Consider the following 12,315-nt stretch of genomic DNA (forward strand, 5'->3'; position numbering starts at 1 on the left):
TCACCAATGGGAGAGGAGAGAACTAACCTTTGTTGAATAGCTGTCACTAACCAGGCACGGCTGGATGTGTTGCATTCTTTCACCACATTTCATTCTCACAAAATTCTCTGAGCTAGACCCAACACATTTCCTGGTATTCTAGAACTGGGATCGAGAATGCCAGCCGAATAGAAACGAAGTACCATAATCCTCAGCTTGCTCCGGCTCTGCACGACATTTGTGTTATCTGTGAAAGTGTCAGCCTTGCTGAGAATTCGCCGCCCTCACCTTTCAGGTGGGTTGGATTCTGAGTGTGGGTGTGTGAATTGGTTGCTGGGAACTCTGAACATACTTTGTCATTGAAATTAGGTCTCACTTTGTGGTTAGGTTCCCAGGACAGCCCAGAAATCATAGCTGAAATATTCTGCTTTATTAATAGTACCATAGAATCGAGCCACTATATATAACATGGTTTTTGTGGGAAAATGCACTCAACGCTCCAGCTTGATTTTTTTTTTAAGGTTTTTAATACCAGCAACAATGGCTAAAATGACCCCACCTTCTCTTTTTCCATTTAAACCCTGAAGGGAAAATAAAGGTACAGAGAGGTACATTTCCTTTCATACTCCCTTTATGCTAACAGAGACCCCACCCTGGAGCTACAAAGCTATGGGAAGAGGGGATCCTAGCAGTAGCTGGCTTTGTATCAGCAGAGGGGGAAGAGAAGACAGCGAAAAGGACCCGGGTAATAAGGCAGAAGTGAGGCCCCCCACTTGTCAGCTGTGGGATCTATTTTGGATGGCCAGTCAGTACAGACTGCCTATTGGTTGATATTACTTCCTTACTAAATATAATTTTTACCACAGAACCTAGATGTAGACATCAGCACTGCCTACTTGTATGTTCATTATTGTTAAAGTCAGGGTTAGGTTTTGAATGGAATCTTTAATAATAGGAGGAAAGCATATTTATAGACCTTTTATTTTTCTTCTTGATGCCAGTCCACTAAATTCCCAAATAAGTACCTGTTTGGAACTGGATAAACAGGGTAAACTTGAGTGCTAATGTATAATTATTAGATTCTAAATAACCATATAATAAATGCCATTTTTTGGGCATTTCATACAGAAAATGTGCTAAAATGTCTAGAGCATGCGCGTGCAAGCACAAGCAGGGGGGAGGGGCAGTGGGAGAGGGACAAGCAGACTCCACAGGGGCTCGATCCCAGGACCTTGGGATCATGACCTGAGCCGAAGGCAGATGCTTAACCAACTGAGCCACCAGGCACCCCAAAAATGTTTAACACACATTGTCATTTAATCCCCACCACAATCCCATGCTGTAAGTACTGTCAGCGCCACCATCTTAAAAATGATGAAGGGGAGACTTCAAGAGGGTCATTTGCCTGTAGGCACACAGACCAGAAATGGCAGGGCTGGGACCTCATTAATTCAGATACTGTTGAGCAGGTGCCCTGGCTACTGGCTAGACTCTGGGAATAAAGCAGTGGACAAATATGCAAAAATCCCTGCCCTTGTGAAGCTTATAGTCCAGTGGTTAGGAGACAAACCATAAACAAAATAAACTAAACATCCAGTGTTTCTGGTAGAGTTATATGGGGAAAAATAAAGCCAGGGAGGAGGACAAGGAATGCCAGGTGAGGCTTGCAGTTCGGGGAGACAGAAATACAGCAGAAGAGTGGCTCAGAGTCGACAAAAAGAGCCCAGGAGTGCTTATGCTATTGTTTCTCACAGCAAACCGTTTTATTTTGCAACACGGAATGTTTGAGTATGTGCCATCTTCATCAGTCCCTGTAAATACCCCAGCAAGTGACTGGGGAGCGATCCAAGAGCAATAGATGAAGGTCTTGACCTCGTGGATCCAAAGGCCAGTGGGATCCGGTGCCCAGGCGGAGCCCTTGCCTTAGCAGAGCGAGCAGAGACAGCGCGGCAGTCGCGCTGGGAAGGAGGCAGTCTGCGGGCCAGGACAGAAGAGTGCACAGAAGGGGCCCTGGGAGCTTGTGGCCGTTCTCTACGGTGTTCCTGTTTTCTCCGTGAACTAGGAAGCGCTATCCTCAGTGGAGGGCCGAACGAGGGAGCGTTTGAGGGAAGTGTGAGGACAGAGGATGGTGTGAAACAGACACCTGGGAGAGGAGGAGCCTGAATTTGGCTGCAGAAATGGACACGCAGGGTCTGCCCAAGGTTGAATTCTGACTCAGCATCGACAGTGTGTTGGACCTCAGAATTCTGCAGTCATGAGGAGAAGGACTGTCTTGTCTTTATCCGTCACTTCCATGGACCAGAGCCCTACACTTAGTAGATGGGTGGTCAGTGTTGAGTAGTTGCTCTAATAAACCTCCTGTCCACGTATCCAGAAATTTCCTTTACATTTCCTATCCTAATCATCACATTAACCTCACTCTACTCTGAAATGCTCACTTACAGTTCCTAAAACAGCACTTGTACACCAGTTTATTCCTAATTATTTCACTGAGTTAATCTCATCTCTCTAACATTAAGATAGAGTTTTAGACTCTGAAAGAACTCTTAATGGTATGCCCTTCTTCCCTCCTTCCCCGCTCCCTCCTTCCTTCCTTCCTTCCTTCCTTCCTTCCTTCCTTCCTTCCTTCCTTCCTTGTTTTTTTTTATTACTCTCCAATAGCTACCTAAATCAAACCTCATTCCTACCAGATTATGCCTTTCTTGAGGGCAACAGAGATGCCTTCTACTTCTGTTTTATCACTGGTGAGTGGTTAGCACACCGCCAGGGCACTCTATAGGTAGTCAGCTAGGAAACAGGAAAACCAATTGCAATGGTTAGAATAACACAGGAAATAGATATTGGTGGTCTGAGCTAAGTTAGTGGTAAAGCAAGTGATTGAAGTAATTGGATCTGGGCATGGTTAGAAGACAGAAATTGACTATACTTGGTATTGATGGCAGGTGAAAGGTAAGGGAGTGGAATGCACCCAGGATTACTCCCAGGCTCCTGCCAGGTAGTGGGAGGATAGGGCTGCCATTGAGAGAGGAAGGGACAAGAGCAGGGACAGCTCTGAAGGAAGGGCAAGTTTGGTTTCGAACATATCACGACGTGGAGGTGTCCAGGAGGCAGTGAGATACCTAGATCTGACATTCTGGGAGATCAGAGAGGGGACAGTGATTCATTAAAGCCTTGGGAGAAGATGAGTTTGCTCCAAAAGAGAGTGGAAAGTGAGAAAATATGACTCTCAGTATTTGAAGGTGGAGTAAAGATGCCGTCATTTGACAAAGCTGTAGGCTGCAAAATCTGCCCAGTAACAGAATATTGAAGTAGAGCATATCCCAGTAAAACCACAAATGAACTAATTCAACACCGGAGTTGGAAAAATCTGTAGTTTTTCTTGGTAAAGTCTCATTTCCTACTTGCCTTCATAACTATAAATGGATGCATTTATATGGAAGGTGATAGGTGGATTTTTTTTTAAATCTATTTTAGGCACTTATTAATAAAGTGAATCCACATGTGCTCCAGACCTTTCTTACATATGACCTCATTGTCCTGTGTCACAGAATGTTGGAGCACATACTGTCCACATCAGCAACCTCAGATCCCATCCAGACTATGGGATACCCAGGGACAGGAGATAAGGAGCTAGACCTCACCTCTCCAAGGGGAAGCTTTTATTTGCAAGAGAGAGTGGCCCATAAGAACTTACAGCTCTCTTTGAGAGGCAGAAGAATGATCTAGGGATAAGACAGCCGTTGTCCAAGTCCAGGCATCCCTTGGCCCTTCTTCGTGCACAACCAGCAGGAGTTGTCAGTTTACAAACACACGGAATCATACCACTTAATGTCAGTGCCTCTTCTAGTTTTCCAGAACTCTTCAACAAGGTGGTGGATGCTCAGTGAAACTACCAGACCTTTTCTCAGGTTGTCTTCCTTGCCGGAGGGGACAAATGAAGGCTAAAATCTGGCAGTGCACGTGAGGAAGTTCCTTGGAATTCTTGTATGTTGAGAGATTTAGAAAAGCCTAAATCCAGGCCCATCACAAGCACGTCAAGGTTGAGACTTCTGAAATCCATTGCCATCTCTAAGGGCCAGGTTTTCATTCATTTAAAAATATGAGAACTTTTGCCGCATCCCAGTAGCAGAGCTAGGTAGGGCACGTGTCCTTGCTTCCACTCGACAGATTAAAAGGTATCAAGTGTATAATTGGTTGCCTTTCCGAATTCTCATCTGTAGCAGGACTTGCATCTCCTGCCTCCCAGCTCTGTTTCTCTTTTCAGCACACCAAGCATCCTGAGACGCGGGGTGATATTACCACTAGAAAATGTGCACTGTGGGCAACTGCAAAATTTTCCGAAAGCTTAAGCACAGATGGCAAATCTGGCAAAGTCAAATTAAAGAACACTGATGACAAGTTCAGGAGGAAAGTTTTTAAGGGGAAATGCGAAATGTTTAAAATACTGAAGCCCAGTTTACTTGGGAAAGGAATCCCAGTGGAGGAATCCGGCTGGTTACCCAGGGAACCACACAATGGCACTTTCTGCAGCTTGGCCACCTGCCCCGGCCGGCAGCTGAGGAGAAAATGTAGCGGTGCTGTTGAGTAGACAGCTCAGCCATTGCCTGGCAGTCCGTGTGTACCAGGCGCTCTGGCCGCCGTGCGTTTGTCCCTTAAGTGTCACTGTAATGTCGGGAGCTCCCAGGCAGGCTCCGTGTGACCTCTGCACCTCTGTTTAGAGCTCAGCCTACCTCGTGCTTATGCTTTCTAACCTTATCGTTTTGATTTTGTCTACTTATGAAGCCAAGTGCAAATCTGATCATGAACCTGAAGGTTGATCAAATTGGACTTTTAAATACTTGCTCAATGTTACTGTAGCTCCACTTGTTTCATTTTACTGTGATGCTCTACTTACATCTACAGTTAGGTCATATTCAGAATTATATTGAGAATGACTGATTTCATAGTCTAGTACAACAATGATTGGTTTACTGTGTTTTAAATAAGCAAAATAATTAGCATTCACAGAGTAATACAGTACATTTGTAAGATTTAGTCATTTAGAAGAATTAGCAAAGAATATGATGAAGACTGACTATCTTGAAACAAAGTTTGCTGGGACAGTTGGCTCTGCTCTGAAACTTGAGTATAATTCTCTCTTTTACATAATGGCTTTTATGGATTCTCTTCTGACTTTGAGCTAATCAGCTCATCCTTCCATCACTACTTTAGGTCTGGCTTCAAATACCATATCCCTTCTGCAACTTTCCATTTTAAAAAAAAAAAACCACTTTTCTTGGCAAGAGGCATTCAACTAAAATTATGAATCAGAAAAAATATGGCATTCTAGCTCTCGGCATTCGGATTAAAGGTTAAAGTATTATGAAACCACAGGATCTGACTGAGCTGTAGGTCAGATTCTGGCAAGGCTACCGTACACCTGGTGTTCTCCTTGACCACCCAGAGATCTGCGTCTTACGTTGATGGTGCGGTGAGGTTGAGAAATGTGTCTGTGACTTGCAGGCCTGCTGCTTTCGTGCCGCCTTCTTTTATTTTCTGAACTAGCTGAGGAAATGGCTGTCATCCCAAGTCTGTCTTCTGACGTGCTGGTAGTTCTCACTCAAGCCCTTCACAGCCCGCTGTCTTTTCCCAAACAACCCCTGTGGCCCCTGGTCATCTAGAGACTAGAGGAGCCTCAGTATGCTTCTCAGCTTTACCGTCCCCCTGCCGTGTAAGCAGAGAAACGAAAGGCATGCCCACCCAATTCTGCTGCTTTTCTCTTTGTTTTCTCTTCCTGATCTCACGGAGTGTTTGGTTAAAACACTTCTGAAGTTGACGGCTTTATGGGATCCGATTCCCTAGTCTTGGAGAAGGAGAAAGATGTACCTCACACATCAGTAAATGCCACGTTCCTGTTCAACTCATAGCCCGAGTGTGATCAGTAAAACTGTATTAGATGCCAGAGCTTCACAAAAATCACAAGTGCCGATTACCCAAAAGATAATGAGAGAGGTGTTGAAACAAATGTGTTGCTGTGTGTATATCGTAGTATTCAAAGACCAGGGAAATCTGTAACATCTGACCTTGCTCTCGCTTCTAAGCTGACAACTGTGGCTTTGCCAGAAGGAATTCTAAAGGCAGTAAGGTTTACCATTAGTGGGCCACGTAGCATAAATAAAAGACTTCCTTGCAAACTTTTTGGACTTTTCTATGCTAATTTACATTTCAGGATGTAATACCCTTTGGATATACTGTAATTTGGGAAACAGAGGAGAATTAATGAGTTCAACCCCTGAGCTAGGGTAACAGAAAGTTTAGCTTGGAAAAATCACAGGTTCCCTCTGGTCAGTTTCTCTTCTGTTTAGCTCAAGTTAGAGAAAAGTTTACATAGTTTAAAAAGAGCATTTTTAAAGTTTACATCTCATTTTCAGCGATCTCAGTCCTTAGACCTCAGGATAAACAAATTTAATATAGTACTTATGTACTGTGTGAGTTATACTGACCTCAGGCTGCAGTCATGGCCCATGATTCTAGGTAATAATAATGCTATAATCAGAAAGTCTTCCCCTTATATGATGCTTTTGAAGTGTACATTAGTAAATGCTGTTGCTATTTTAATAGTCGAGCAGAGTCAGCACATGAATTAGAGGTCTTCATATGAGGCTTTTGGAGACACAGCCATCCTGGGGATCATATGAGGTCTTGGAGAAAAATGGAGACCAAGTGAATGCAGAGGCTTCTGTGGGGCAGGCAGAGTAAAGAATTCAGTCAAATGATGTCATCCGAGAGAAGCAAGCCCGTGCCCGAAAAACTGGCAGCAGCTTACCCATACCAAGCCACCTGAGACATTTCCTGGGCTGGAAACAATGGTACGGAAATTGAACTTCCTCGCCAGATTTACCACACCTTGCCAAAGCCTGGGTACCTCTCATATTGCCTCAAGAATAATTACAGCTTTATAGCACCTTTCCAAGCACTTCCGTGGAAGGAAAGAAGGAATCAGTAACGCTTGTATTGTAGCGGACAAGAGAAGGACAGTGTGGGTGTGCTTCCTCTGCCCATTGAAACCGGGGCTTTTCTCGTGTGTGCGTTTACTGTGAATTATACCCACGAGGAGAGTAACGTATCTGGCTGTGTGAATCGAAAGGCTTTGGCAAAAAGCTTTGTTTTTTGTTTTGTTTCAGGCCACAATCCTCCAGAAAACAATGACTATAGATCACCTCTAAAAATTAACAGTCGTGATTGAATGTGCCCAGAAGCAAAGAAAGGTTGCTTTCGAATGATCTTTTCTGTCCAAATCCAAATGGATAGCTTTATTCATTTATTCAATAAATATTCAATGATACTGCTAGTTTTCAAAGTGTTTTTATATACATTCTATAGTCTTACAGCAATCCTGTGAAATCATTTTTCTCCTTTAAAAATTTCATATAGAAAAACAGATGTTTTAGAGGGGAAAACAAGCCTTGAGAAGGTGAGGCATTTCTCAGAATGGTCAAGTAACACAGAGCTCACTCACTCTGGGCTTCTCTCGCTCTGTCTTCGTGTCTGCTCAAAACCACACGCCCTCAATGTACAAGACCCTGAGATTGCTGTGGTATCCTTTAACCCATAGGAGTCTAATTTTATCTCAGATTTAGTAGAATATATGAGGTGAAAAAAGTTGTGCAACAGGAAATTGAATTGAAAGATCCTACAGCAAATCTTCCCTGCCAACCGCCTAATAAATAAAGGATGAATTCCAAATACCAAATACTAAAAAGTTACTGTTGGAGTAGAACATGCTTTAAAATCTTTCCATATGCTTTAAAAAGCTAGCAAACAAATCCAGTGGTACTTACTCAGCAAACCACCGACTCAGTGTGTCTTGTGCTCAGCGGTTCCCTGAATGAGCAGGGAAACGTTGGCCAGGCCCTCTTTGAGATCAGGGGGGAGACGATCCCAGCAACAGGATGGATTGGCGAGGCCTGCAGTTGAAGCGGTTTGGTAGATGCAGAGCCCTCAGAGGAAGGGGCGCCCGTTCTGCCCAGGGGGTGCTGGGGGAAGATTCTGGAGACAGCTGAGACCTGCCAGTAGACAAGTGTGGTAGAGGTTGAAGCCTGGTGGAAAGGCAGCTCCACTCCATGTCCAAAGGCTGAGAGGTGGAGAGAAGGTTGTGTGTCTGGAGGGTGGTGGGCACTTGGCATGGACAGCTCCTGCATGGACAGCCAGACTGTGAGTAGCCTTGCTTGTCACACTGAAGCGTCACGGAAAACATGCCAATCGCTTTCTCTATGAAAGGATACGTTCACTGATTGATCAGAATATATCCTGTGTGTCTATATAACTGGAGAAATCTTCCTAGATACTTTACAAAGGAATTTTAGAATCTACTTATCACTTGTTACTAACCCCTTTTTTTAATAAGATTTTATTTATTTGTCTCAGTGTGAACGAGCACAAGCTAGGGGGAGTGGCAGGCAGAGCAGGCAGAGGGAGAAGCAGACTCCCCACTGAGCAAAGAGCCCAGTGCGGGACTCGATCCCAGGACCCTGGGATCATGACCCAAGCAAGCCAAAGGCAGACATTCAACCGACTGAGCCACCCAGGTGTCCCGTTACTAACCCCTTTGTTCTTTTTTTCCATAAAGTGATCTGATTTTGCTTACCCATGAGACAGGTGGTTATGAGTTTAAGAGACTTCAAAATCATAAATTTTTTTTAAAATAAAGATTTCTTCATATAAAGGATTTGACAAATGTTGGTGGGAAGTGGAGGCATGGTTTTAAATATTAAGTGATGTGTTCTTCCGAAGGACTTGAGAGGAGTCTGCCCTAAACAGCCCTTCTGCCAATCTTTATACCACTGATTTATTTAACAAGCCCGCTTCAGAGGTGTCAGTGAAAAACTCTCAGAGGCATTGCGAATTCCAAAGGAACATGGTCTGAATGAGTGAGGCTTCCTCTTCCTGTAGGTTGAGATAGCCCCTAGTTGTTTGAGGATCATTGTTCCTGCTCCATCTTTCCTCTTTCCCTCCCCGACGGGCCCTTCGGCGAGTTCAGTACTAAATTATCCTCTCCAACATGAATTCAACTATTGATGCTATGACTTCATTCTTAAAACACGCCATGAACCAGGTCTATCGCAACTGACTAGTGAAAAAGCCCCTAGTCTGTCAGTGCACCCGGACAAGTTTGGCTCTATCTCTTCTATAAACAGTAGTTCCCATAACCTCCCTCCTTCCCCTCTCCAACAAAATTCACATTCACTCTCCTGTCGTGAACATGTAAATCTTCGCTTGTACGTTTGTTCCATTCGACACCTCTCCACATTTGACTGTTTTCATTCTTAGATGTAAGACCTGGAACGGAAGCTCCATTGGAAGTGCTCTGTAGGTCCGCTGCATACAGTCAAAGGGAAGGTTCAAGTTCATGTGCCGTTCGTGTTCTCATGTTTGCCTTTGTAACTCGGGTCACTTGAGAGCTAATTTTGTCTGTTCGCTGCGTGTAACATAAGTGGCAATAAGCACCTGGTGATTATCTTAAACTGAAGGCCCTAAGTAACATCAGTGTCCATACCAGTAACATCTGATCAACAAATAGTTTCCTCTGTAAGAGGGAGAAAGAGGTTATTTTGCAATTATTTTGTCGTTGTCTTATATGAATTTGAAGTACCAGTTCTGTGAGGAGAGTAGGTCTGGGGCAGAAGAGGTAACTCTGGGGAGCAGTCCCCGTGGGATTTGCAGCTTGCTCCTTGCACAGTGACCTGCTTAAGAGCCCGTAATGTCATGGCAGTGAGGTGGGACAGAAAGATTTATTATAGTAAGTGAGATGACTGTCATTAAACTCCAGTAAATCACAGTCTACTCAGAGTAAGATAGTGGTCCTCTCATCGCAAGTTTATGCCCAGTAATCAAAGAGCATTCTGAAAAGAAGTGATTCTGGAAAAGTGGTCTCCACACCCAACAGTATCAGCATCACCTGGGAAGTTGTTAGAAATTTAAATTCTTGGGCCCCATCCCAGACCTGCTGAATCAGGAATTTTGAGAGTGGAGCCCAGCTGTCTGGGTTTTCAAGCTTTCTAGATGCCTAGAAATTCTGATGCCTACTGAAGTTTGAAAACCAGTCCGGTAAAGGAGTATGTTGTCCCTTAAATAAGTATGATTTGAGAGTGATGATATATCAAATGCCAGGACATCCATTTCTTACCTACAGCGGGACCTTCATTCATGGCTAGCAATATTAGCAGGGAAAAAAATGTCAGTTTGGCAACTAAGACCAAAGCAAAACAAAGTTTTAATACTTGCTAATGAAGAAAAAGCTTGAAATTAGGGGCCTAGCCAAAAGCAGACTGGATCTCAGGGGCTGTACCATCTTCTGAAATTCGGGTTTTAAAAGTTTCTTCATTGAATTGAGTTGAAAGTTCAGTTGGGGAAAAAGACTGGAAAAGGATCATCTGTTCTTTCCTCCTTTTTCAGATAAAGATATAGTCATAAGATCTTTTTGAGGGCAATTTGGCCATAATCATTAAAATGTAAAATTCACGTACCCTTTGACCTGACAATTTCTAGAAATTTTTCCCACAGAAAACTCAAAACAAATATGCAAGTTCAAGGATCTTCATTGCTACGCTAGTTGTACTAATGAGTACTTGAAGAGAACATGTCTGTCATTAATAAAGAATGGCATATCTGTACTGTGGAATACAGTGAGGCCACTGAAAAGCATGAAGTAGAGCGGTCCTGCGGACCTGGAAGGAGATCCATGATAGGTTGTTGAAAGATAAAAGATCCCTGAGGGAAAATGCATGTGTGCGATCCAGTTTTTGTGAACAAAGTCTGAACTATAAATATATATGTGTTATATATGTATTAACATTTGCATAGTAAAGGTTCTGGAAAGAGAGTTTTAAAGTGTTAACAGTGGCTTTCCCTGGGGATTAGGATTATACGATGGGGAAGAATTTTCACTTTAGTTTTATTATCCAAGTACTTTTACTTTCTTATACTTGAATTTCCTACAATGAATATGCATTCCTTTTGGGGAAATAATTCGGAAGAAACGAAGTCTCCGGAATATTAAGAGACAGCTAATTAGCAGTAGGACTAACTCTGGTACCCTGATCTCCTATTTCCTGATCAGGGTTATTCAGGATTGGTTTTTACTTCCCAAAGACAGAGTTACTCAGAATTTTAGAGCAAGAATAGAGCCTAATCTACTAATTTGACTTGTGAGGAAACTGAGCCCAGAGGGGCTAAGTGATGGAGAAGGGCCCCTGAGATTGTGGCTGAGGGAGAAGCAAGTAGAGGCCCTTCCCTATCCCCCTGGAGATGGGAAAGTGAACTGAAGTGAAATCAAGCTTCATGCTTGAAATTCATGGTCACTCATGTGAATATGGGCCTGCCATTTTGTCTCCTCTTAGCCTGCCATGTCGTCTCCTCTTAGGGTTGATAGGTTCCAAGACTAATAACAAAAGCTGTAAATTTGTGTAATTCAGAGATTGAATTGTACTTATTATCTTGGTGGACAGTGACTGGAAACCAGGGCTACTGAGCAAGAACCATCATTCACTGCCTTTCAACCCAGCAAACAGGCCATACAGAAGGACCTCACTTACAACTTCTCTCTCTCACCCTCTCCCTCTCATCTCAAAAGAAGGCTTCTCATATCATTACAGATGATGAAATGATTTGAGGAAAATGGAAGCACACTCAGCATATGAAAGAGACATTACTGAAAGCAAAAAGTCTGGATCAGATTTAGAATTATGCTTATTAAAGTTCTGAGCTCTAAGGACTGGTGGAATTCAAACCTTCGGTGAGGAGTATGCTTTCATTCTATGCCTTCAATAGTAGAAAGGAAAGGTTCAGATTCACAAAATGTGTTTCGCACTGATCGTTATCCTGATTCATAGTCTTTAACAAAGTAATGAGAAGATTCAACTCTATGACTACGTTTCATTTTTGAACTTTATCAGTGTCAACGCCTCTTGGAGCTTTTATTTCAGGAAAGAAGCAAGTAAATTCAAGATCCTTGTTCTCCACACTGTTCCGTAGCGTGATTAACTTCTGGGGTCACTGCAGACGCAAGTGAACTTCCCTTAAAATGCAACGTAAGAGTACTAATGACACTCAGTAGAGAAGGGATAAGTTATTTTGCAACTCTTCTGCGGGGGGTAGGAAGTGTTTTCCTTAAAGCAGAGTATAGGGTTCAGTCCTCAGCGTGAGAGCCACTAACATCTGAATGTGAATCAGTCCTCCCCTATGGCAACATTCGCCTCTCAGGCCCAGCCCCGCCCAGCCCAGCCCCTATTGCAATATTCCTGAACACATTCGCATTCCGACTGGGTAAAGCAGTTAACTTTTGTCTTTATCTTTCCT

At 43.3% G+C, this 12,315-nt stretch overlaps 1 protein-coding gene across 11 annotated transcripts in view; it reads left to right on the top strand.

The window, feature by feature from the left end:
- Positions 1 to 12,315, top strand: part of PALLD (palladin, cytoskeletal associated protein) — a 395,572-nt gene that overhangs the window by 314,646 nt on the left and 68,611 nt on the right. For 6 of the 11 annotated variants that reach the window (XM_057310166.1, XM_057310168.1, XM_057310169.1 and 3 more), the window contains exon 11: positions 143 to 274. The exons of the other annotated variants lie outside the window; for them this stretch is intronic. In XM_057310166.1, coding sequence (XP_057166149.1) covers positions 143 to 274 — 132 coding nt within the window. The remainder of the gene's footprint in view (positions 1 to 142; positions 275 to 12,315) is intronic. 11 annotated transcript variants of the gene reach the window in all.

This window comes from Ursus arctos, unplaced genomic scaffold, assembly GCF_023065955.2.
Source record: "Ursus arctos isolate Adak ecotype North America unplaced genomic scaffold, UrsArc2.0 scaffold_11, whole genome shotgun sequence".
Taxonomy (NCBI): Eukaryota; Metazoa; Chordata; class Mammalia; order Carnivora; family Ursidae; genus Ursus; species Ursus arctos.